Here is a 26,107-nt window from a genome sequence, read left to right as displayed (position 1 = left end):
GCGTGCCCTTGTTACACATTACAGCAGACAGCGTCCCCTTTTTACACATAACGGCAGACAGCGTGTCCTTGTTACACATTACGGCAGACAGCGTCCCCTTTTTACACATAATGGCAGACAGCGTGCCCTTGTTACACATTACGGCAGACAGTGTGCCCTTGTTACACATTACGGGAGACAGCGTGCCCTTTTTACATGCACTTATTAGACATTACAGCAGACAGCGTGCCCTTGTTACACACTACGGCAGATAGCGTCCCCTTTTTACACATTACGGCAGACAGCGTGCCCTTGTTACACATTACGGCAGACAGCGTCCCCTTTTTACACATAACGGCAGACAGCGTGCCCTTGTTACACATTACGGCAAACAGCGTCCCCTTTTTACACATAATGGCAGACAGCGTGCCCTTGTTACACATTACGGCAGACAGTGTGCCCTTGTTACACATTACGGCAGACAGCGTGCCCTTTTTACATGCCCTTATTACACATTACAGCAGACAGCGTGCCCTTGTTACACACTACGGCAGACAGCGTCCCCTTTTTACACATTACGGCCGACAGCGTGCCCTTGTTATACATTATGGCAGACAGCGTCCCCTTTTTACACATAACGGCAGACAGCGTGCCCTTGTTACACATTACGGCAGACAGCGTGCCCTTTTTACACATTACGGCAGACAGCGTGCCCTTTTTACACATTACGGCAGGCTGGCAGATTCCCCCTTTTTACACAGTATGAGTGAGATAAGAAGCCGCACACGTGATCAGCGCCGATAACACAGGACATTACCTGCTGCTGCCAGTAACCGGGAGGAGGCTGCACACCACTTCCTGCTTGGGCGGGGCCTGGAATCCCGTCTGGCGCAGCCACATCCGGACTGTGCGTTCCATCTTACTTACTAGCCGACACGAGGGGAAGGAGGAGGAGGGAGGTGGAAGAGGGAGCCGCAGCAGCGCTATTTATTGGTTGAGGCGCTGCTGCGGCTCCTTCCTCCACTTCCCTCCTCCTCCTTCGCCTCATGTTGGCTGCGCTCCTCTCCTCTTCGGGCGGCTGTGTGCTGCGGGCAGCGGTTGCCCGCAGCACACAGCGGCATGTAATGAGTCAGTTTGACTCATTACATGCTTTGGGCCCCTGGACAGTGGCGGGCCCCAGTGCAACGCACTGGTTGCACTGGCGGTAGTTCCGCCTCTGAGTGGAATATAACTTGTATCTCTCAGGTAGATAAATCAGGCTTTTCCTGTTATACACTGAATGAAAAAAAACCCAGACAGGATATATAACCGCAGAGGATATAATAGTCACCTGTAATAATTAAGATATGTCTACACCAAAAAAATCAGTGAATAATATGGAGTAAGAGACTGTGCTGAGTGACTGAGCTCTGTGTTATAAACCCCATAGAGCCCTGTATGTATAATACACCCTAATAGTTGTCAGGAATTGGGGGCGCATTACACATTACAGTGACAATATTTTGCTGTAAGTGACTGTGAATTGGGGAGATTTGTTTTAATGATGTAAAGGTGTCTGTAGCTGCACTAAAACTAAAATACAAATTGTATTTAATAAAATAAAAGAACTGATAACACATGTAAATGTGTGGAAATTATATGTGTGGCACTTTTAGAAAACAAAAATAACTTGTATTTGGTTTAAATATCCTTTACAATGGGCCTTAAAATACAAGATGGCATAGGCCCCGATGCAGCAGCTGAATACTGATTTGTATAATATCCACTGTCTGACTCATCATTTATATAAAGAGTAAATGTATAACCTCTTCCTTTATTACCCCAATAGGAGGCAGCGGAGTCTCCTCAGCCGGCCCCGGCTGCAGAACACCATTATCCATCGGGCGGTTCATTTACCACCAAGAGCTCGGCCGGGGCAGCTACGGAAGAGTAAGATTTGTGTTTTCTGTCTGATTTCTAATGTTGTCACCATTACATACCTCCCAACTGTCCCGATTTTCGCGGGACAGTCCCATTTTTTGGGGACTGTCCCGCTGTCCCACCCGCGGACAGCAGTGTCCCGCGGTGGGGGGGACAGTTGGGAGGCTCTTGCACTCGCAGCAGAGCAGAGTGAATAGACGCTGTGCGCATGCGCACACAGCGTCTATTCATGGAGACAGAGGTACTGGGGGCATGCCAGCAGCTCACTGAGCGCTGGCCATGCCCCCCATAGTAACAAGAACGGGGGCCGTGGCTCGCGATAGCGGCATTGCCGCGAGGTCACGCCCCCTTTATGCAAAATCACGCCCATTTTATGTAGACACGCCCATTTTCGGCGCCGGGCGCCGCTCCGCCGCGCATGAAGTCCCGCTTCACAATCCTTGAAAGTTGGGAGGTATGCCATTATGCTAACTGTATATACACACAGCTATATATAATAACAAACCTGCCATAGTGACATTGGTTACACAATAGTCATTTATATAGATTTGTGTCCAAATCCCATTTGTGTCTGTGTGTAAAAGCAGCCTATCTTTACTGATGTGAATAATGTTACGTGTGGAAATGGTGTGTGTGTGAGTGTGTGGGGGGGGGGGGGGGGGTTGTATTTTCTGCAGGGAGGATTTGGGCAGATTTGGGGGGTCTGTACTGATATCTCTGCTGATATACCTGTAGGATATACGTTCAGTCAAACAATATTATAGGAGAATGCAATGTAGAAAATGTTATATGTTTATATTAATGATGGGGTAGCAGGTTGGACACTGAAGTGACATTGGTGTCTCCCACATACCTGTCAGTTCTGTATAAGCAGCCACACTGCCTATTTCCAGAGACAGCTACTGGGTAAGGGAAGCGGGCAGCACCTTGATAGTCACTGCACAATACAGTTGGCACATTTACATTTAAATGAATACTCTGGAGAAAAATAAGACTTTTTACTATAGCACAGAAATAAATCCTGTATGTGCATGCTGCGGTAACAATATTTCTGTGCACATAATAAGAAAGTGACCATCATATACAGCTCCTAGTTACCCACATACTGTCCCAGCTCCAAACATATGGCATTGTCTGGTTAGCGTGTTTACCAAATGCCACACTATAGCTTACAACTCAACATTGGAGGGGATTGGAACAGGACAGGGGCATTATGTCATATATAGGGTATGTCTGTATCATGGATGGGTGCATGGAAAGCACAAGGCTGCCCTTTATCCCCATCTGGTCTCCTTCATAATGACCTCTCACTCTCCTCAGCACCAGTGGCAGGTGTGTGCAGCGCCCAGCAGTGACCAGACCTCCCCAATTACCCCACAACATGGACAATGCAATGTAATCAAGACCAACATATCTTACTTTATTCATTCCAGGCATTTGTGCTTCCATTCTCCTATCTCCTGACACAGAATGTTATCATTAGTTACTATATGAGCCATACCTCTTTCCTCCGGCTTCTGTAACGTCTCTGTACCGTACAGGTGTTACTGGCATCTGACACTGTCACCAGAAGGCAGCTTGCAGTGAAGGTCATTAAGAAAAGAGTTGTGGTGGAAGAAGATATGATAAGATCTGTGCTGGTGGAGAGAGAGGCACTGCAGGCTGTCAGGACGCCCTTTGTCGTCCGAGGGCTTTTTGCCTTCCAGACTGAGGTAAGTTCATGTATATTTCTACTAACCCTCTTGGTCTTGGTTTATACTGTTCCTGGGAATAAAAATCTATAAGCAGTCGTTTATTAAGAAGCACTGCATAATTGGTTTACCAATATAATAACCACTTAATAATATATTAATAGTAATATATAATAATTGTATTCAACAATATATGGCCATACAGAACAGTAAAATTAATGTGGACTCATACACATAAAAAACCTGGCTGTGCTATCTGAGGGAGGCAGGGGGATCGGCTTTGTCTGCTATTCCCACAACAGTGGATGTTTACACAGCTCAGCTTTTTCTATATGAAGCGTACAATAAGAAGTTTATCAGACTCCATATATGCTTAGCCCCCCGGCTTGTGCTACTTAAGGAAGGTAGGAGGGTCGGCTTTGCTTCTTACCCACAACAGTTTATACAGTCCAGTTTTCCTGCATGAGCTTTAAATGTGAGTGACTTGGGGCCTTATTCAGGTTTGTTAGCAAACAAAAAAAACAACACACTAATGGGAAAAACCATGTGCACTGCCGGTGGGGCAGATGTAACGTGTGCAGAGAGATTTAGATTTGGGTAGGATGTCTTCAAACTGAAATCGAACTTGCAGTGCAAAAATAAAGCAGTCAGTATTTACCCAGCACAGAAACAAAATAACCCACCCAAATCTAAATCTCTCTGCACGTTACATCTGCCACACCTGCAGTACAACATGTTTTTGCCCATTAGTGTGCACTGTGCTAACAAACCAGAATAACCCCCCTCACTAACACTATAAGAAAGTAACTAATCCTCTGTGTAGCATAAAGGAGCTAAACTATATTAACAACTTTTACTCATGATAACCTTTTGAAAGGTCAATAACCTTTATCAAGAAGCAGCAGCTTATAGGGGTCTATACGTTACCAGTTAAGGTTAGGCGCCAAGTGTTTTTTCTTTTTGTTTCTTCCTGGGAATCCTCACGTACTGGAGCAGATGCTATTTCTGGGCATCTTTCCATGTATAATAATAATAATAATACTAAAATGACTTTATGTAGAAAACTATTTTATGTAGTACTTTTATTCTAGAATCATGGGGGTCATTCCGAGTTGTTCGCTCGTTATTTTTTTCTCGCAACGGAGCGATTAGTCGCTAATGCGCATGCGCAATGTCCGCAGTGCGACTGCGCCAAGTAAATTTGCTATGCAGTTAGGTATTTTACTCACGGCATTACAAGGTTTTTTCTTCGTTCTGGTGATCGGAGTGTGATTGACAGGAAGTGGGTGTTTCTGGGCGGAAACAGGCCGTTTTATGGGAGTGTGTGAAAAAATGCTACCGTTTCTGGGAAAAACGCGGGAGTGGCAGGAGAAACGGAGGAGTGTCTGGGCGAACGCTGGGTGTGTTTGTGACGTCAAAGGAACGACAAGTACTGAACTGATCGCAGATGCCGAGTAAGTCTCGAGTTACTCAGAAACTGCACAGAGCAGTCTTTTCGCAATATTGCAAATCTTTCGTTCGCAATTTTGATAAGCTAAGATTCACTCCCAGTAGGCGGCGGCTTAGCGTGTGCAAAGCTGCTAAAAGCAGCTAGCGAGCGAACAACTCGGAATGAGGGCCCATACCTCTACTCTATTGCACACTGCATCTGTAATTCAGCAAATTTGTTTAAGCTGACTAAAAAAATCTCACCCTGTATTTTGTGGTTGGATTTGATGCAGACAATGCACAACCCACAGAAAATTCAGATATTCTGTCTCTATCCATCACATCAAATAATTTACTCATTAGCCCATTTATTAATTATACCCTATAGTTTTCATTTATCACCGCAAGAAATTGAAGACTGGCGGCATGTATTAAAATAAGATTTTACTTAACGGTAAATCTATTTCTCGTTGTCCGTAGAGGATGCTGGGGACTCCGTAAGGACCATGGGGATAGACGGGCTCCGCAGGAGACATGGGCACTTTAAGAAAGAATTTAGTCCCTGGTGTGCACTGGCTCCTCCCTCTATGCCCCTCCTCCAGATCTCAGTTAGAGAAACTGTGCCCAAAGGAGATGGACAGTACGAGGAAAGGATTTTGTTAATCCAAGGGCAAGATTCATACCAGCCACACCAATCACACCGTATAACTTGTGATAACTACCCAGTTAACAGTATGAAAACAACATATCATCAGTTCAAGACCGATGCAACCATAACATAACCCTTATTGAAGCAATAACTATATACAAGTATTGCAGAAGAAGTACGCACTTGGGACGGGCGCCCAGCATCCTCTACGGACTACGAGAAATAGATTTACCGGTAAGTAAAATCTTATTTTCTCTAACGTCCTAGACAGGGCCGGTGCTAGGGTGTTCGGCGCCCCCCTGCAAACTATAAATTTGCGCCCTCCCATATTCCTTTGGCACGCGCCGGGAAAAGGGGTGTGGTCTCACAAGTAAGGGGCATTGCCACATAGTAGTACCCCCATTTAAAATTACGCCGCAATGTAGCACAATCTTATTAATCTTATACGTAATGCCCCACCCGTAGTAGTAGCGTCCTTATACGTAATGCCCCACCCGTAGTAGTAGCGTCCTTATATGTAATGCACCCCAGTAGTAGTAGCATCCTTATACATAATGACCCCCCAGTAGTAGTAGCATCCTTATACATAATGCCCCCCGAGTAGTAGTAGCATTCTTATACATAATGCACCCACAGTAGTAGACGCGTCCTTATACGTAATACCCCCCAGTAGTAGTAGCGTCCTTATACGTAATGCCCTTCCGGTAATAGTAGCGTCCTTGTACATAATGCCCCCCCAGTAGTAGTAGTGTTCTTATACGTAGTGCACCCCAGTAGTAGTATCGTCCTTATATGTAATGCCCCCAGCCCCAGTAGTAGTAGCGTCCTTACACATAATGGCCCCCCAGTAGTAGCGTTGTTACACGTAATGCCCCCCTGTAGTAGTAGCGTCCTTATACGTAATGCCCCCCCAGTAGTGGCGTTTGGGGATTCCCAGGAAGCTGAAGCAGCCTCGCTGGGTCTCCATCCAACTTTTGCTGTGAAGCAGACACTTAGAAATTCCACACAAACACACATACTTCACACATATATACACACACACCCACCATACACACAATTCACACACACACACACACACACACACACACACACACACACACACACACACACACACACACACACACACACACACACCTCTCTCACCCTCCACTTACCTAATCCAGTCTCCCTCTGTACAGCAGCCAGGTCCGGTAGCTCCGCCCCCTTAGGCCCATTTAGCCACGCCCCCTATCGTCCCGTGTAGCTCCGCCCCCTTCTGTCCTGTACTTGGCGGCGGCGCACACAGATGAGATGAGGGGAGGGGAGGAGGCGTATCATGCTGCAGGTGCCCGCTGCCAGTGACTGTCATACAGTGACAGACACAGCAGTAGCAGCAGCAGGGGGGACAGGACGGCGCAGCAGGGAAGGGATGCAGAGTAGGGGAAGCGCCTATCTGTCCCAGCGCCTCCCTGCACTGCATCCCTTCGCTGAGCGGGTAGCGCCGGGCCTGGTCCTAGAGGATGCTGGGGACTCCGTAAGGACCATGGGGATTATACCAAAGCTCCCAAACGGGTGGGAGAGTGCGGATGACTCTGCAGCACCGATTGAGCGAACATGAGGTCCTCCTCAGCCAGGGTATCAAACTTATAGAATTTTGCAAAAGTGTTTGAACCCGACCAAGTAGCAGCTCGACACAGCTGTAGTGCCGAGACCCCCCGGGCAGCCGCCCAAGAAGAGCCCACCTTCCTAGTGGAATGGGCCTTGACTGATTTTGGTAACGGCAAACCAGCCGTAGAAAGCGCTTGCTGAATCGTGTTACAGATCCAGCGAGCAATAGTTTGCTTTGAAGCAGGGGCACCAATCTTCTTGGATGCATACAGGACAAACAGCGCTTCAGTTTTCCTGACTCTAGCCGTTCTGGCCACGTAAATTTTCAAAGCCCTGACCACATCAAGTAACTCGGAATCCTCCAAGGCACGTGTAGCCACAGGCACCACAATAGGTTGGTTCATATGAAAAGATGATACCACTTTTGGCAGAAGTTGCGAACGGGTCCTCAATTCTGCTCTATCCATATGGAAGACCAAATAAGGGCTTTTATGTGACAAAGCCGCTAATTCAGACATTCGCCTAGCCGAAGCCAAGGCTAATAACATTACCACCTTCCACGTGAGATATTTCAACTCCACCGTTTAGGAAACTTAACACCACGTTAAGATCCCAAGGTGCCACCGGAGGCACAAAATGAGGCTGAATATGCAGCACTCCCTTTACAAAAGTCTGAACTTCTGGGAGAGAAGCCAGTTCTTTTTGAAAGAAAATGGATAGGGCCGAAATCTGGACCTTAATGGAACCTAATTTAAGGCCCAAATTCACTCCAGTTTGTAGGAAGTGAAGGAAACGGCCCAGATGGAATTCTTCCATAGGAGCATTCCTGGTCTCACACCAAGAAACATATTTTCGCCATATACGGTGATAATGTTTTGCTGCTACTTCCTTCCTAGCCTTTATCAGCGTAGGGATAACCTCAACCGGAATGCCTTTTTCTGCTAGGATCCGGCGTTCAACCGCCATGCCGTCAAACGCAGCTGCGGTAAGTCTTGGAACAGACAGGGTCCCTGTTGCAACAGGTCCTGTCTTAGAGGAAGAGGCCACGGATCTTCTGTGAGCATTTCCTGCAGATCTGGACACCAGGTCCATCTTGGCCAATCTGGAACAATGAGGATTGTTCTCACTCCTTTTCTTCTTATTATCCTCAACACCTTTGGTATGTGAGGAAGAGGAGGAAATACATAGACTGACCGGAACACCCACGGTGTCACTAGGGCGTCTACCGCTACTGCCTGAGGGTCTCTTGACCTGGCGCAATACCTCTGTAGCTTTTTGTTGAGGCGGGAAGCCATCATGTGTATCTGTGGCAGTTCCCACCGACCCACAATCTGTGCGAAGACTTCTGGATGAAGCCCCCACTCTCCCGGGTGTAGGTCGTGTCTGCTGAGGAAGTCTGCTTCCCAATTGTCCACTCCCGGAATGAACACTGCTGACAGTGTGCTTACATGATTCTCCGCCCAGCGAAGAATTCTGGTGGCTTCCGCCATTGCCACTCTGCTCCTTGTGCCGCCGTGGCGGTTTACATGAGCCACTTCGGTGATGTTGTCTGACTGGATCAGAACTGGTTGGTCTCGAAATAATGTCTCCGCTTGACGTAGGGCGTTGAATATGGCCCTTAGCTCCAGGACGTTGATGTGAAGACAAGTCTCTTGACTTGACCAAAGACCCTGGAAATGTCTTCCCTGTGTGACTGCTCCCCAACCTCGGAGGCTTGCATCCGTGGTCACCAGGATCCAATCCTGAAAGCCGAATCTGCGGCCCTCGAGAAGGTGAGCACTCTGCAGCCACCACAGGAGTGACACCCTGGCCCTGGGGGACAGGGTGATCAACCGATACATCTGAAGATGTGACCCGGACCACTTGTCCAGTAGGTCCCATTGGAATGTCCTCGCATGGAACCTGCCGAAGGGATTGGCCTCGTATGACGCCACCATCTTTCCCAGGACTCGAGTGCAATGATGCACTGACACCTGTTTTGGTTTCAATAGGTTCTTGACCAGAGTCATGAGTTCCTGGGCCTTCTCTATCGGGAGATAAACCCTCTTCTGGTCCGTTTCCAGAATCATGCCCAAGAAGGGCAGACGAGTCGTAGGAACCAACTGCGACTTTGGAATATTGAGAATCCAGCCGTGCTGCTGTAACACTTTCAGTGAAAGAGATACGCTGTTCAGCAACTGCTCTCTTGATCTCGCTTTTATGAGGAGATCGTCCAAGTACGGGATAATTGTGACACCCTGCTTCCGCAGGAGCACCATCATTTCCGCCATTACCTTGGTGAAAATCCTCGGGGCCGTTGAGAGACCAAAAGGCAACGTCTGAAATTGGTAATGACAATCCTGTAACGCAAATCTTAGGTACGCCTGATGAGGTGGATAAATGGGGACATGAAGGTACGCATCCTTTATGTCCAGTGACACCATAAAATCCCCCCTTCCAGGCTTGCGATGACCGCTCTTAGCGATTCCATCTTGAACTTGAACCTTTTCAAGTATAGGCTCAGAGATTTTAAATTCAATATGGGTCTGACCGAACCGTCCGGTTTCGGGACTACAAACATGGTCGAATAATAACCCCTTCCCTGTTGAAGGAGGGGAACCTTGACCACCACCTGCTGAAGATAAATTTTTTGTAATGCGTTTAACACTATCTCCTTCTCTTGGGGGGAAGATGGTAGGGCCGATTTGAAATACCGGCGAGGAGGCACCTCTTCGAATTCCAGCTTGTAACCCTGAGACACAATTTATATTGCCCAAGGATCCACCTGGGAGTGAACCCACATGTGGCTGAAATTCCGAAGACGTGCCCCCACCGGGCCCGACTCCGCCAGTGGAGCCCCAGCGTCATGCGGTGGATTTTGCAGAGGCCGGGGAGGACTTCTGTTCCTGGGAGCTAGCTGCGTTGTGCAGCTTCTTTCCTCTGCCCCTACCTCTGGCAAGAAAGGACGCACCTCGGACTTTCTTGATCTTTGTGAACGAAAGGACTGCATTTGATAACGCGGTGCTCTCTTAGGCTGTGAGGGAACATAAGGCAAAAAATTTGACTTTCCAGCTGTAGCTGTGGAGACCAGGTCCGAGAGACCTTCCCCGAACAATTCCTCACCCCTGTAAGGTAAAACCTCCATATGCCTTTTTGAGTCGGCATCACCTGTCCATTGCCGAGTCCACAGGGCCCTTCTGGCAGAAATCGACATAGCGTTAATTCTAGAACCCAGTAGACTAATGTCTCTTTGAGCATCTCTCATATATAGGACAGCGTCTTTAATATGCCCCAGGGTCAATAATACAGTATCCTTATCTAGGGTCAATAAACAAGAAAAAGCGCTAGGAAACTGGATAAGAAATTTCTGACAAATTTAATAAAGAATAAAAATTATTCACTGTTGCAACAGATAATTGGAAAATTCATTGGAATCAATTAAAAATAGGGCTTAATATAGCACTGCAAGAATTTAAAAAGTCCCATATGCTTTATATGGTATTTAGAATTTGCCGGTACTCAAATGAAACAGTTCATCCCAAGAAGCTTTTTTGCCACAGTCCAGGAACAATATTGCGAATGGAAAAGAGAATACTGCAGTTAATGACCTTACGTAGCTAGGTTCAAGACGCTGCTTGGTCCAGTGATTTTGCTCAGGTCCAATGATGCAGTGATCCAAATCGCTGATGCAAAGAGTTCCTTTATCTGACTTCTAGGCGTTTGTATGGGGATGTATAGTCAAAGTCCAGCAGCTGGACTTTGACTATACATCCCCACACAAACTAGGGATGAGCGGGTTCGGTTCCTCGGAATCCGAACCCGCCCGAACTTCATGTTTTTTTACACGGGTCCGAGCGACTCGGATCTTCCCGCCTTGCTCGGTTAACCCGAGCGCGCCCGAACGTCATCATCCCACTGTCGGATTCTCGCGAGGCTCGGTTTCTATCGCGAGACTCGGATTCTATATAAGGAGCCGCGCGTCGCCGCCATTTTCACACGTGCATTGAGATTCATAGGGAGAGGACGTGGCTGGCGTCCTCTCCGTTTATAGAGAAGAGAGTGAGACAGTAGAGAGAGACATAGTAGTAATTTTGGGGAGCATTAGGAGGAGTACTAGTTACTTGCTGAAGTGATAGATAGTGTGACTGTATATTATCTGACTTGTGGGGGAGACACTGACAGTGGGGAGCAGTTAGAGTCTGAGAGCAGGACTCAGGAGTACATATAACGTACAGTGCACACTTTTGCTGCCAGAGTGCCACACTGGCATTGTGACCACACTGACCACCAGTATAATATATATTGTGATTGTCTGCTTAGGAGTACTACTTGCAAGTTGCTGATAGTGTGACCAGTGACCTGACCACCAGTCACCACCAGTTTAATATATATATATATATATAATTGTATATAATATATATATAATATTGTATACCACCTACCCGTGGTTTTTTTTTTCTTTCTTCTTTATACATACTACTATAGTAGCTTACTGTAGCAGTCTGCGGTGCTGCTGAGCTGACTGTGTCCAGCAGGTCCGTCATCAGTCATTACATAATAAATATATATACCTGTCCGGCTGCAGTACTAGTGATATTATATATATATATATTGATTTCATCTCATTATCATCCAGTCTATATTAGCAGCAGACACAGTACGGTAGTCCACGGCTGTAGCTACCTCTGTGTCGGCAGTCGCTCGTCCATCCATAATTGTATACCACCTACCCGTGGTTTTTTTTTTCTTCTTTATACATACTACTATAGTAGCTTACTGTAGCAGTCTGCGGTGCTGTTGAGCTGACAGTGTCCAGCAGGTCCGTCATCAGTCATTACATAATAAATATATATACCTGTCCGGCTGCAGTACTAGTGATATTATATATATATATATATATATATTGATTTCATCTCATTATCATCCAGTCTATATTAGCAGCAGACACAGTACGGTAGTCCACGGCTGTAGCTACCTCTGTGTCGGCAGTCGCTCGTCCATCCATAATTGTATACCACCTACCGTGGGTTTTTTCTTTCTTTCTTCTTTATACATACTACTATAGTAGCTTACTGTAGCAGTCTGCGGTGCTGCTGAGCTGACAGTGTCCAGCAGGTCCGTCATCAGTCATTACATAATAAATATATATACCTGTCCGGCTGCAGTACTAGTGATATTATATATATATATATTGATTTCATCTCATTATCATCCAGTCTATATTAGCAGCAGACACAGTACGGTAGTCCACGGCTGTAGCTACCTCTGTGTCGGCAGTCGCTCGTCCATCCATAATTGTATACCACCTACCCGTGGTTTTTTTTCTTTCTTTCTTCTTTATACATACTACTATAGTAGCTTACTGTAGCAGTCTGCGGTGCTGCTGAGCTGACAGTGTCCAGCAGGTCCGTCATCAGTCATTACATAATAAATATATATACCTGTCCGGCTGCAGTACTAGTGATATTATATATATATATATTGATTTCATCTCATTATCATCCAGTCTATATTAGCAGCAGACACAGTACGGTAGTCCACGGCTGTAGCTACCTCTGTGTCGGCAGTCGCTCGTCCATCCATAATTGTATACCACCTACCCGTGTTTTTTTTTTTTCTTTCTTCTTTATACATACTACTATAGTAGCTTACTGTAGCAGTCTGCGGTGCTGCTGAGCTGACAGTGTCCAGCAGGTCCGTCATCAGTCATTACATAATAAATATATCTACCTGTCCGGCTGCAGTACTAGTGTGATATAATATATATTGATTTCATCTCATTATCATCCAGTCTATATTAGCAGCAGACACAGTATGGTAGTCCACGGCTGTAGCTACCTCTGTGTCGGCAGTCGCTCGTCCATCCATAATTGTATACCACCTACCCGTGGTTTTTTTTTTCTTTCTTCTTTATACATACTACTATAGTAGCTTACTGTAGCAGTCTGCGGTGCTGCTGAGCTGACAGTGTCCAGCAGGTCCGTCATCAGTCATTACATAATAAATATATCTACCTGTCCGGCTGCAGTACTAGTGTGATATAATATATATTGATTTCATCTCATTATCATCCAGTCTATATTAGCAGCAGACACAGTACGGTAGTCCACGGCTGTAGCTACCTCTGTGTCGGCAGTCGCTCGTCCATCCATAAGTATACTAGTATCCATCCATCTCCTTTGTTTACCTGAGGTGCCTTTTAGTTGTGCCTATTAAAATATGGAGAACAAAAATGTTGAGGTTCCAAAATTAGGGAAAGATCAAGATCCACTTCCACCTCGTGCTGAAGCTGCTGCCACTAGTCATGGCCGAGACGATGAAATGCCAGCAACGTCGTCTGCCAAGGCCGATGCCCAATGTCATAGTACAGAGCATGTAAAATCCAAAACACCAAATATCAGTAAAAAAAGGACTCCAAAATCTAAAATAAAATTGTCGGAGGAGAAGCGTAAACTTGCCAATATGCCATTTACCACACGGAGTGGCAAGGAACGGCTGAGGCCCTGGCCTATGTTCATGGCTAGTGGTTCAGCTTCACATGAGGATGGAAGCACTCAGCCTCTCGCTAGAAAAATGAAAAGACTCAAGCTGGCAAAAGCACCGCAAAGAACTGTGCGTTCTTCGAAATCCCAAATCCACAAGGAGAGTCCAATTGTGTCGGTTGCGATGCCTGACCTTCCCAACACTGGACGTGAAGAGCATGCGCCTTCCACCATTTGCACGCCCCCTGCAAGTGCTGGAAGGAGCACCCGCAGTCCAGTTCCTGATAGTCAGATTGAAGATGTCAGTGTTGAAGTACACCAGGATGAGGAGGATATGGGTGTTGCTGGCGCTGGGGAGGAAATTGACAAGGAGGATTCTGATGGTGAGGTGGTTTGTTTAAGTCAGGCACCCGGGGAGACACCAGTTGTCCGTGGGAGGAATATGGCCGTTGACATGCCTGGTGAAAATACCAAAAAAATCAGCTCTTCGGTGTGGAAGTATTTCAACAGAAATGCGGACAACATTTGCCAAGCCGTGTGTTGCCTTTGTCAAGCTGTAATAAGTAGGGGTAAGGACGTTAACCACCTCGGAACATCCTCCCTTATAGGTCACCTGCAGCGCATTCATAATAAGTCAGTGACAAGTTCAAAAACTTTGGGCGACAGCGGAAGCAGTCCACTGACCAGTAAATCCCTTCCTCTTGTAACCAAGCTCACGCAAACCACCCCACCAACTCCCTCAGTGTCAATTTCCTCCTTCCCCAGGAATGCCAATAGTCCTGCAGGCCATGTCACTGGCAATTCTGACGATTCCTCTCCTGCCTGGGATTCCTCCGATGCATCCTTGCGTGTAACGCCTACTGCTGCTGGCGCTGCTGTTGTTGCTGCTGGGAGTCGATGGTCATCCCAGAGGGGAAATCGTAAGACCACTTTTACTACTTCCACCAAGCAATTGACTGTCCAACAGTCCTTTGCGAGGAAGATGAAATATCACAGCAGTCATCCTGCTGCAAAGCGGATAACTGAGGCCTTGGCATCCTGGGTGGTGAGAAACGTGATTCCGGTATCCATCATTACTGCAGAGCCAACTAGAGACTTGTTGGAGGTACTGTGTCCCCGGTACCAAATACCATCTAGGTTCCATTTCTCTAGGCAGGCGATACCGAAAATGTACACAGACCTCAGAAAAAGAGTCACCAGTGTCCTAAAAAATGCAGCTGTACCCAATGTCCACTTAACCACGGACATGTGGACAAGCGGAGCAGGGCAGGGTCAGGACTATATGACTGTGACAGCCCACTGGGTAGATGTATGGACTCCCGCCGCAAGAACAGCAGCGGCGGCACCAGTAGCAGCATCTCGCAAACGCCAACTCTTTCCTAGGCAGGCTACGCTTTGTATCACCAGTTTCCAGAATACGCACACAGCTGAAAACCTCTTACGGCAACTGAGGAAGATCATCGCGGAATGGCTTACCCCAATTGGACTCTCCTGTGGATTTGTGGCATCGGACAACGCCAGCAATATTGTGTGTGCATTAAATATGGGCAAATTCCAGCACGTCCCATGTTTTGCACATACCTTGAATTTGGTGGTGCAGAATTTTTAAAAAAACGACAGGGGCGTGCAAGAGATGCTGTCGGTGGCCAGAAGAATTGCGGGACACTTTCGGCGTACAGGCACCACGTACAGAAGACTGGAGCACCACCAAAAACGCCTGAACCTGCCCTGCCATCATCTGAAGCAAGAAGTGGTAACGAGGTGGAATTCAACCCTATATATGCTTCAGAGGTTGGAGGAGCAGCAAAAGGCCATTCAAGCCTATACAATTCAGCACGATATAGGAGGTGGAATGTACCTGTCTCAAGCGCAGTGGAGAATGATTTCAACGTTGTGCAAGGTTCTGCTGCCCTTTGAACTTGCCACACGTGAAGTCAGTTCAGACACTGCCAGCCTGAGTCAGGTCATTCCCCTCATCAGGGTTTTGCAGAAGAAGCTGGAGACATTGAAGGAGGAGCTAACACGGAGCGATTCCGCTAGGCATGTGGGGCTTGTGGATGGAGCCCTTAATTCGCTTAACAAGGATTCACGGGTAGTCAATCTGTTGAAATCAGAGCACTACATTTTGGCCACCGTGCTCGATCCTAGATTTAAAACCTACCTTGGATCTCTCTTTCCGGCAGACACAAGTCTGCTGGGGTTCAAAGACCTGCTGGTGAGAAAATTGTCAAGTCAAGCGGAACGCGACCTGTCAACATCTCCTCCTTCACATTCTCCCGCAACTGGGGGTGCGAGGAAAAGGCTCAGAATTCCGAGCCCACCCGCTGGCGGTGATGCAGGGCAGTCTGGAGCGACTGCTGATGCTGACATCTGGTCCGGACTGCAGGACCTGTCAACGATTACGGACATGTCGTCTACTGTCACTGCATATGATTCTCTCCCCATTGAAAGAATGGTGGAGGATTATATGAGTGACCGCATCCAAGTAGGCACGTCACACAGTCCGTACTTATACTGGCAGGAAAAAGAGGCAATTTGGAGGCCCTTGCACAAACTGGCTTTATTCTACCTAAGTTGCCCTCCCACAAGTGTGTACTCCGAAAGAGTGTTTAGTGCCGCCGCTCACCTTGTCAGCAATCGGTGTACGAGGTTACTTCCAGAAAATGTGGAGAAGATGATGTTCATTAAAATGAATTATAATCAATTCCTCCGTGGAGACATTGACCAGCAGCAATTGCCTCCACAAAGTACACAGGGAGCTGAGATGGTGGATTCCAGTGGGGACGAATTGATAATCTGTGAGGAGGGGGATGTACACGGTGATATATCGGAGGATGATGATGAGGTGGACATCTTGCCTCTGTAGAGCCAGTTTGTGCAAGGAGAGATTAATTGCTTCTTTTTCGGTGGGGGTCCAAACCAACCCGTCATTTCAGTCACAGTCGTGTGGCAGACCCTGTCACTGAAATGATGGGTTGGTTAAAGTGTGCATGTCCTGTTTATACAACATAAGGGTGGGTGGGAGGGCCCAAGGACAATTCCATCTTGCACCTCTTTTTTCTTTAATTTTTCTTTGCGTCATGTGCTGTTTGGGGAGTGTTTTTTGGAAGGGCCATCCTGCGTGACACTGCAGTGCCACTCCTAGATGGGCCAGGTGTTTGTGTCGGCCACTAGGGTCGCTTATCTTACTCACACAGCTACCTCATTGCGCCTCTTTTTTTCTTTGCGTCATGTGCTGTTTGGGGAGTGTTTTTTGGAAGGGCCATCCTGCGTGACACTGCAGTGCCACTCCTAGATGGGCCCGGTGTTTGTGTCGGCCACTAGGGTCGCTTATCTTACTCACACAGCTACCTCATTGCGCCTCTTTTTTTCTTTGCGTCATGTGCTGTTTGGGGAGTGTTTTTTGGAAGGGCCATCCTGCGTGACACTGCAGTGCCACTCCTAGATGGGCCAGGTGTTTGTGTCGGCCACTAGGGTCGCTTATCTTACTCACACAGCTACCTCATTGCGCCTCTTTTTTTCTTTGCGTCATGTGCTGTTTGGGGAGTGTTTTTTGGAAGGGCCATCCTGCGTGACACTGCAGTGCCACTCCTAGATGGGCCCGGTGTTTGTGTCGGCCACTAGGGTCGCTTATCTTACTCACACAGCTACCTCATTGCGCCTCTTTTTTTCTTTGCGTCATGTGCTGTTTGGGGAGTGTTTTTTGGAAGGGCCATCCTGCGTGACACTGCAGTGCTACTCCTAGATGGGCCCGGTGTTTGTGTCGGCCACTAGGGTCGCTTAACTTACTCACACAGCTACCTCATTGCGCCTCTTTTTTTCTTTGCGTCATGTGCTGTTTGGGGAGTGTTTTTTGGAAGGGCCATCCTGCGTGACACTGCAGTGCCACTCCTAGATGGGCCCGGTGTTTGTGTCGGCCACTAGGGTCGCTTATCTTACTCACACAGCTACCTCATTGCGCCTCTTTTTTTCTTTGCGTCATGTGCTGTTTGGGGAGTGTTTTTTGGAAGGGCCATCCTGCGTGACACTGCAGTGCCACTCCTAGATGGGCCCGGTGTTTGTGTCGGCCACTAGGGTCGCTTATCTTACTCACACAGCTACCTCGGTGCAAATTTTAGGACTAAAAATAATATTGTGAGGTGTGAGGTATTCAGAATAGACTGAAAATGAGTGGAAATTATGGTTTTTGAGGTTAATAATACTTTGGGATCAAAATGACCCCCAAATTCTATGATTTAAGCTGTTTTTTAGGGTTTTTTGAAAAAAACACCCGAATCCAAAACACACCCGAATCCGACAAAAAAAAATTCGGTGAGGTTTTGCCAAAACGCGGTCGAACCCAAAACACGGCCGCGGAACCGAACCCAAAACCAAAACACAAAACCCGAAAAATTTCAAGTGCACATCTCTAATACAAACGCCTAGAAGTCAGATAAAGGAACTCTTTGCATCAGCGATTTGGATCACTGCATCATTGGACCTGAGCAAAATCACTGGACCAAGCAGCGTCTTGAACCTAGCTACGTAAGGTCATTAACTGCAGTATTCTCTTTTCCATTCGCAATATTGTTCCTGGACTGTGGCAAAAAAGCTTCTTGGGATGAACTGTTTCATTTGAGTACCGGCAAATTCTAAATACCATATAAAGCATATGGGACTTTTTAAATTCTTGCAGTGCTATATTAAGCCCTATTTTTAATTGATTCCAATGAATTTTCCAATTATCTGTTGCAACAGTGAATAATTTTTATTCTTTATTAAATTTGTCAGAAATTTCTTATCCAGTTTCCTAGCGCTTTTTCTTGTTTATTGTTCTCAGTTATAGGGTCTAACTAACCCTGGTATATTAGCTGCTCTAAGAAAGACCACTCACTACGAGCGCCAAAGGTTTTACTTGCTAATTCCATTTTTTCCTTATCTAGGGTATCCAATTCCTCAGATAAGGTATCCGTCCATGCCGCTACAGCACTACACACCCAGGCCGACGCAATTGCCGGTCTTAGTAAGGTACCCGAATGTGTATAAATGGACTTCAGGGTAACCTCCTGTTTGCGATCAGCAGCATCTCTGAGGGTAGCCGTATCCTGGGACGGCAGGGCTACCTTTTTGGATAAGCGTGTTAAAGCTTTGTCCACCCTAGGGGAGGATTCCCATCGTAGCCTATCCGTTGGCGGGAAAGGATACGCCATAAGAATCCATTTGGAAATCTGCATTTTTTTATCTGGAGATTCCCAAGCTTTTTCACATAACTCATTCAGTTTGTGTGAGGGGGAAGAAGTTACCTCAGGCTTCTTTCCCTTATACATATACACCCTCGTGTCAGGGACAGGGGTTTCCTCTGTGATGTGCAAAACATCCTTTATTGCTATAATCATATATCGAAGGGATTTAGCCAATTTTGGCTGTAACTTTGCATCATCGTAATCGACACTGGAGTCAGAATCCATGTCGGTATCTGTGTCAACAATTTGGGATAGTGGGCGCTTCTGAGACCCTGACGGTCCCTGCGACATAGGGTCAGGCACGGGTTGAGACCCTGAATGCCCCAATGCATCAGCCTTGTCAAATCTTTTATGCAAGGAATAAACATTATCATTTAAAACCTTCCACATATTCATCCAATCAGGTGTCGGCGCCGTCGGCGGAGACACCACATTCATTTGCTCCCGCTCCTCTCCCACATAGCCTTCCTCATCAGACATGTCGACACAAGCGTACCGACACACCACACACACACAGGGAATGTCCTTTCTGAAGACAGTTCCCCCACAAGGCCCTTTGGAGAGACAGAGAGAGAGTATGCCAGCACACACCCCAGCGCTATAATATCCCAGGAATAACACAGTAACCTAATGTTAACCCAGATAGCTGCTGTATGTATAGTTTTTGCGCCTAATTATGTACCCCCCCCCCCCTCTCTTTTCAACCCTCTTCTACCGTGTATCAGCAGGGGAGAGTCCGGGGAGCTTCCTCTCAGCGGTGCTGTGGAGAAAAAATGGCGCTGGTGAGTGCTGAGGGAGAAGCCCCGCCCCCTCGATGGCGGGCTTCTGTCCCGCTTATACAGTAATTTTGGCGGGGGCTCATACATATATCCAGTGCCCAGCTGTATATATGTGTACTTTTTGCCAACATGAGGTCCCAAATGCTGCCCAGGGCACCCCCCCCTGCGCCCTGCACCCTTACAGTGACCGGAGTATGTGAGGTGTGTGGAGCAATGGCGCACAGCTGCAGTGCTGTGCGTTACCTCTAGTGAAGATCATGAAGTCTTCTGCCGCCTGTGAAGTCTTCTTTTCTTCTCATACTCACCCGGCTTCTATCTTCCGGCTCTGCGAGGGGGACGGCGGCGCGGCTCTGGGACGGACGGCGAGGGTGAGATCCTGCGTACCAATCCCTCTGGAGCTAATGGTGTCCAGTAGCCTAAGAAGCAGGACCTATCTTCAGAGAGTAGGGCTGCTTCTCTCCCCTCAGTCCCTCGAAGCAGGGAGTCTGTTGCCAGCAGAGCTCCCTGAAAATAAAAAACCTAACAAAATACTTTCTATCAGTAAACTCAGGAGAGCTCACTGAAAAGCACCCAGCTCATTTGGGCACAGTATCAAACGGAGGTCTGGAGGAGGGGCATAGAGGGAGGAGCCAGTGCACACCAGGAACTAAATTCTTTCTTAAAGTGCCCATGTCTCCTGCGGAGCCCGTCTATCCCCATGGTCCTTACGGAGTCCCCAGCATCCTCTAGGACGTTAGAGAAAAATCACTTGCAGCTATAGGGGCTCTGATAGGTGCCTGTTCTAGTGATGTGTAATAGTATAGAGATCACTAATACGATCTCTTTACTCCCATGTTGTAGGGCCGGATACGCTGCTCTGTATGTGCGGTCTGCTGACTGCACATGTGTGAGCGGGGAGTGTCAGGGAGGGATCCTATAGATCCCTCTCCTAGTACCTTTTGTGGAATATAGCCAATAGGCTACAACGGCTAACCTACTAGGGCCAAGATGGTGTTACCTACCGGGGCCAAGATGGTGTTACCTACCAGGGCCAAGATGGTGTTACCTACCGGGGCCAAGATGGTGTTACTTACCGGGGCCAAGGTGGTGTTACCTACCGGGGCCAAGGTGGTGTTACCTACCGGGGCCAAGATGGTGTTACCTACCGGGGCCAAGATGGTGTTACCTACCAGGGCCAAGATGGTGTTACCTACCAGGGCCAAGATGGTGTTACCTACCGGGGCCAAGATGGTGTTACTTACCAGGGCCAAGGTGGTGTTACCTACTGGGGCCAAGATGGTGTTACCTACCGGGGCCAAGATGGTGTTACCTACCAGGGCCAAGATGGTGTTACCTACCGGGGCCAAGATGGTGTTACCTACCGGGGCCAAGATGGTGTTACCTACCAGGGCCAAGATGGTGTTACCTACCGGGGCCAAGATGGTGTTACCTACCAGGGCCAAGATGGTGTTACCTACCAGGGCCAAGATGGTGTTACCTACCGGGGCCAAGATGGTGTTACCTACCGGGGCCAAACGATGTCATGCTTTACATTCTGGGACTTGGTAAATTTGGCATTGAAGCAATCGCCACAGAAATCTATAGAGGCTGCTTTTGCAATTGAAATCTGGGAATCACAGTGAGTTATGTGCTGTCTGTAGATGCCAATGATTAGGAACATTAATATATCATAATATGTCTTCTAACAGGAGCTCCTCTTCCTGGGAATGGAGTATGCCAATGGAGGAGACCTTTATGACCTATTGGAAAGAACTGGTGCCTTGGACCTAAACACAGCAACGTAAGAGCTGAAAGGAGACTGAGTGGATGAGTGTCTGGCCACAGAATACATTCAGGGTTATAGGGATTGGAGGATGGAGGCATTGTATTAATATAATATATGTAATATGTAAAAGTCAGACATGTAATGATGGATTCTGGATCAGCATTGGCTGAATGACATTCATATGGTGGCCCATACACATCACATTTGTGTCATGGTCATGCATGAAAGCCTCCCCTGGTATTGGTGTGTGCCCTAATATCCTCATGTCAGCATTACATCTCTGCACTGACTGGTACAAAGGCCTATTCTGCCTTCTATTGTCAGACACAACCAGGTGACATCTGAATGTGGGATATCCCATAAGACAGGGGCCCATGTATCAAACAATATTTGTGGCTGAGTCCGTGAAAACACTCATTTTCTGGTGCTAGCCACAAATATTATGTATCCCAGCAATGTAAGATCGCAGCAGGAATCTCCCCGGAAGTGGCCGCTGTGTGATCTTAGCTGACCGCGCATGCGCAGGAGCCCCAGCAGCCATCACAGCAGATGGCAGGGATGAGATCCTTTCGGAGCCCTTGTCCCTGCAGGTGCTGATTGATTTGATACACCTGCTCGTTATGATCGCATATTGCAATGTGATCCTGGGAGGTAAGATCCCGCTCAGATCACATTGAATATACAATCTATGATAAATGGCCCCCAGTGTGCTATACCGTCCTGAGCAGTAGGGGAGAGGTGTTATCAGCGTGTTATGTATTTATGTAGTGAGTTGTACATCCCAGTGTCACATGGTACAGGTGTAATTCTGTGTGTAGCCTCTTTCTGAGCCTGTTACCTATGGTTACAGCGGTTTCCTTTCTTTCTCTACCAGTTTCTATGCAGCGGAGATTGTGTGTGGACTGGAACATCTGCATACCAAGGGCTACATCCATCGGTAAGTACATCTGTCCTCTCATTGTAGTAGATCATTGTTTCCTGTCTCAGTTCTGACGCTATTATATATGTCTTTGTACACTTGTGTCTTATTTACAATGATGAGTACAGGAGACTGACCATACACAGATAGGGCCTGATGCTGGGTTGTATGGAAATCACCCTGAGCTGCATGCATGGAAGACGTGTGTATATTCCCCATATGCAGAGCTGTAGGTGTCTTGCTGTGCGCCCGCCTCCTATGTGTATGATTGGTTTACTTCTAGTCACTGCTATCAGTGCACACTTGTACCTACCCTATACTAGGTGTAATAGATATGCCTGGTCGCAGCCATATTTACTCTTACACCTAGAATAGCCACAGTGATACACCCTCACTGAGCTTGGTCTATATGAGACATACCTCCCAACATCGTCACTGTCCAAGTAGGAACACTGCTGCGCGACGAAGGCACACACCCATGAAAATGGGCAGTGGCCTCGTGATAAGGGGGTGTAGCTTTGTGGGAATGCCCGCGATTGCGAGCCACGACCCCATTTTCGCCACTATGGGGGCATGCCCAGTGCTCTGTGAGCTGCAGGCCATGCCCCCAGCCTCTCTGCTTCCTGTGAATAGACGCTGTGCACATTGATTATGGGAAAACCCTTTGAAGTGTTTAATTACATATTGAAAGATGTAATTGTAAGTTATGTCATGTGCTGGTCCATCTCAGCAGCTTGTTTTACTTAGAGAAACTTCCTTTTTACAGAGACATCAAACCAGAGAATATTCTCATCCATGGAGACGGCCATATTAAGATTGCAGATTTGGGCCTTGCATTAAACAACATGCATGAAGGAGACGTCGCCACTGAATATGCAGGAACAACAGGCTATATTGCCCCCGAGGTGAGTTATAAAGGATATTAGTGGATTTCTCATATATAGGACTAAATGTAATAGCCTCCCGAGTTGACAGAGGGGGTTATTCAGATTTGTTAGCAAATAAAAAAAAAACACACTAATGGGCAAAACTATGTTGCACTGCAGGTGGGGCAGATGTAACATGTGCAGAGAGAGTTAGATTTGGGTGGATTATATTGTTTCTGTGCAGGGTAAATACTGGCTGCTTTATTTGTACACTGCAATTTTGATTTGAGTTTGAACACACCCCACCTAAATCTAACTCTCTCTGCACATGTTACATCTGCCCCACCTGCAGTGCAACATGATTTTGCCCATTAGTGCGAGTCTGCCCCTTTTTTAAATCAACAATAATTTTAAGTCAAAACCAGTTTGGTTTTACCATGTAAATGATTTTCGCTTTAAAAAACGGGCAGACGCACAAAGTCCAGCAACTCGGAGGCTATTACATTTAGCCCATAATTTATCCTAAATAGCAAGTACGCTTGTACAGATAATTATATCTTCCTCAGGGTGACCTAAGCACAAGTAGAAGGCCACGTTGTAGGACAACATATCTCAGCTATTTAGCTTGCTAATATATACAATAATAAAGCACAAAATGATGCTGCAGTCAGGGAGGATTACGAGAGGAGGGATCCCATGTGCAGACTCTGTGGTGGTATTACGGTACAGTAGCCTCTGGCAATGTGGATCTCTGGGAACATATTGCCCGTGCCCTGTTCCCAGAGACTTTTCTACTGCACATGCGCATATCTCTGGGAACATGATGCAGTGGGGATTTGTGCTGCGACTGCAGCACCAACGCTGGACATCAGAGAGGTAAGTATATAAACATGGGTTCAAGCTATGAATATGTCAGTGGTTGCTGTCTATTTCTTTATTTTTTATCTATTGATAAACATAGAGAAAGGGAGGCAGAGAGTGTCAGATCTCCACTTTTTGGTTTTCAAGAGACCAGGAAATGATGTTATAACATTTGAGGGCTTATTGGTCAGGCCCTTTAGTCCCCGTAGTCACGTGGAAACAGGGCTAAATGCCACAAATTTAAGTAAAAAGGCTATTAAGTCTCTGTGATATCTCCAGCATTCCTATAGGTAATAGCGCACACTGCAGTCCCATTACAATGTGCGGGAATGTAACGGTTGTGCTATTTATCAAGCTCAGAAAAGTAAATGGTGACAATACATACAAGCGCATCAGTATAGTAGTGGAATCATGGACCGACTGCAGTCAAAGGTCCTTTCATAGATGATTCTCAATGGGATTAGTTCCAGCAAGAAGGAAAAAAAAGTGCATATAGTGACGTACAATTTTAAAATTTAATGTAAAATCACAATATAAACACATATGTGTACAAACACAGCAGCATAAAAGTATCCAATCAGAGAGTCCAACAATGGGCAGTTACCAGAGGTAGGCGAGAACTGTTTTGCGGCAGTTCTAAAAGCATGGGATTTGCAATATCCACGGCAACCGCAGCTACTACTTCACCATCCGTCTGGTCTCCCACGCTGGATCCCCCTTTCCTTTTTATCAGATGAAGCCTTCATGTAGGAGGAGGGATCTTCAGGATCTGGGCGCACTATTGCACATGCGCGGTCTGCTGACTGTGCCAGGACAAGTGGGGTGTGCCAGTGTCTGAGATATCTGCTGCGGCCTCCCATCTTTGCTCACAAACGCAGCTCATATAGGTCTCTAATTTGTACAGATCCATAGGTTTATGATGTATAGGTACCCATAGGATCCCTCTCCAGTTACTCTTGATATGGCATGAGATATGGGTCCAAGGAGCTTGGTAAATTCAGCAAAACACCAGTCCCTATAGAAACTTATGGGGCTGCTATTGTGAGTGAAAACAGGGAACCACAGCAGGCACTGTGTCTCCAATAGCTGCTGTGCTCCCCTGCACATATATTATTTGAATACTTATTACTTACAGGTACCTCATGACAACATGTGTTTTGGGAGGATTTCCCTCAAATATTTATTGATAAATAGGGCCCATAAAGTGATAAAATCAGTAAATAAAATATATTACTTTTTATGTTTATAACATTTACCAGTATAATTATTCTAATCAGTGATGCGTTACATGTATGTATTATTTCCTTTGATACATGTGAATTCCCCAATGAAAATATTGCTCCAATGTATGTGAGATAAGGGCAGATGTATAACTGGAGAAGGCATAAGGAAGTGATAAACCAATGATATGTGCAAGATGATAAACGCACCAGCAATAAGATCCTAACTGTTAATTTACATATTGGAGCTGATTGGCTGGTGCCTTGATTACCTTGCACATATCACTGGTTTATCACTTCCTTATGCCTTCTCCAGGTTAATACGTCTGCCCCTTAGTACAGTATATACTGTTCACTTATATTAACATTATTGTGACTAAACTTATAACATATAGTAAATGATGTCATTCTTTTGGCAGATGGAAGATTTCCTCGGGTATAACACCGCGGCAGACTGGTTCTCATTTGGAGTCGTTCTATTCCAAATGCTGACCGGACAATCCCCGGAAGATAGCAGGCTAGTTGGCCTACAGGACTTTTCATTAGATCCTGATGCTAAAGACATCATTGAAAAGGTGAGTGTAAGTGCTGAGTATGCAGCTCGGGTTGCCAGATCACTCCCTCACTTTGTTGCAGGATAGAAAACAGAGAGTTGTAGTAAATGGAGTGCATTCACAGGAGGGAAATGTTACCAGTGGAGTACCCCAGAGATCTGTACTTGGGCCAGTGCATTTAAATATCTTTTTCTCTATCGTCCTAA

General features: G+C 46.7%; 1 protein-coding gene across 1 annotated transcript in view; it reads left to right on the top strand.

Annotated features, from left to right (window-relative positions):
* Positions 1-26,107, top strand: part of LOC135050941 (protein kinase C delta type-like) — a 43,476-nt gene that overhangs the window by 7,059 nt on the left and 10,310 nt on the right. The window contains exons 2-7 of the mRNA XM_063957178.1: positions 1,808-1,908; positions 3,441-3,611; positions 21,405-21,496; positions 22,356-22,418; positions 23,167-23,305; positions 25,767-25,922. Coding sequence (XP_063813248.1) covers positions 1,808-1,908; positions 3,441-3,611; positions 21,405-21,496; positions 22,356-22,418; positions 23,167-23,305; positions 25,767-25,922 — 722 coding nt within the window. The remainder of the gene's footprint in view (positions 1-1,807; positions 1,909-3,440; positions 3,612-21,404; positions 21,497-22,355; positions 22,419-23,166; positions 23,306-25,766; positions 25,923-26,107) is intronic.

This window comes from Pseudophryne corroboree, chromosome 2 (genome assembly GCF_028390025.1).
Source record: "Pseudophryne corroboree isolate aPseCor3 chromosome 2, aPseCor3.hap2, whole genome shotgun sequence".
Classification (NCBI taxonomy): domain Eukaryota; kingdom Metazoa; phylum Chordata; class Amphibia; order Anura; family Myobatrachidae; genus Pseudophryne; species Pseudophryne corroboree.
The sequence above is the reverse complement of the archived record's forward strand: the minus strand, read 5'-3'. Positions and strand labels throughout refer to the sequence as shown.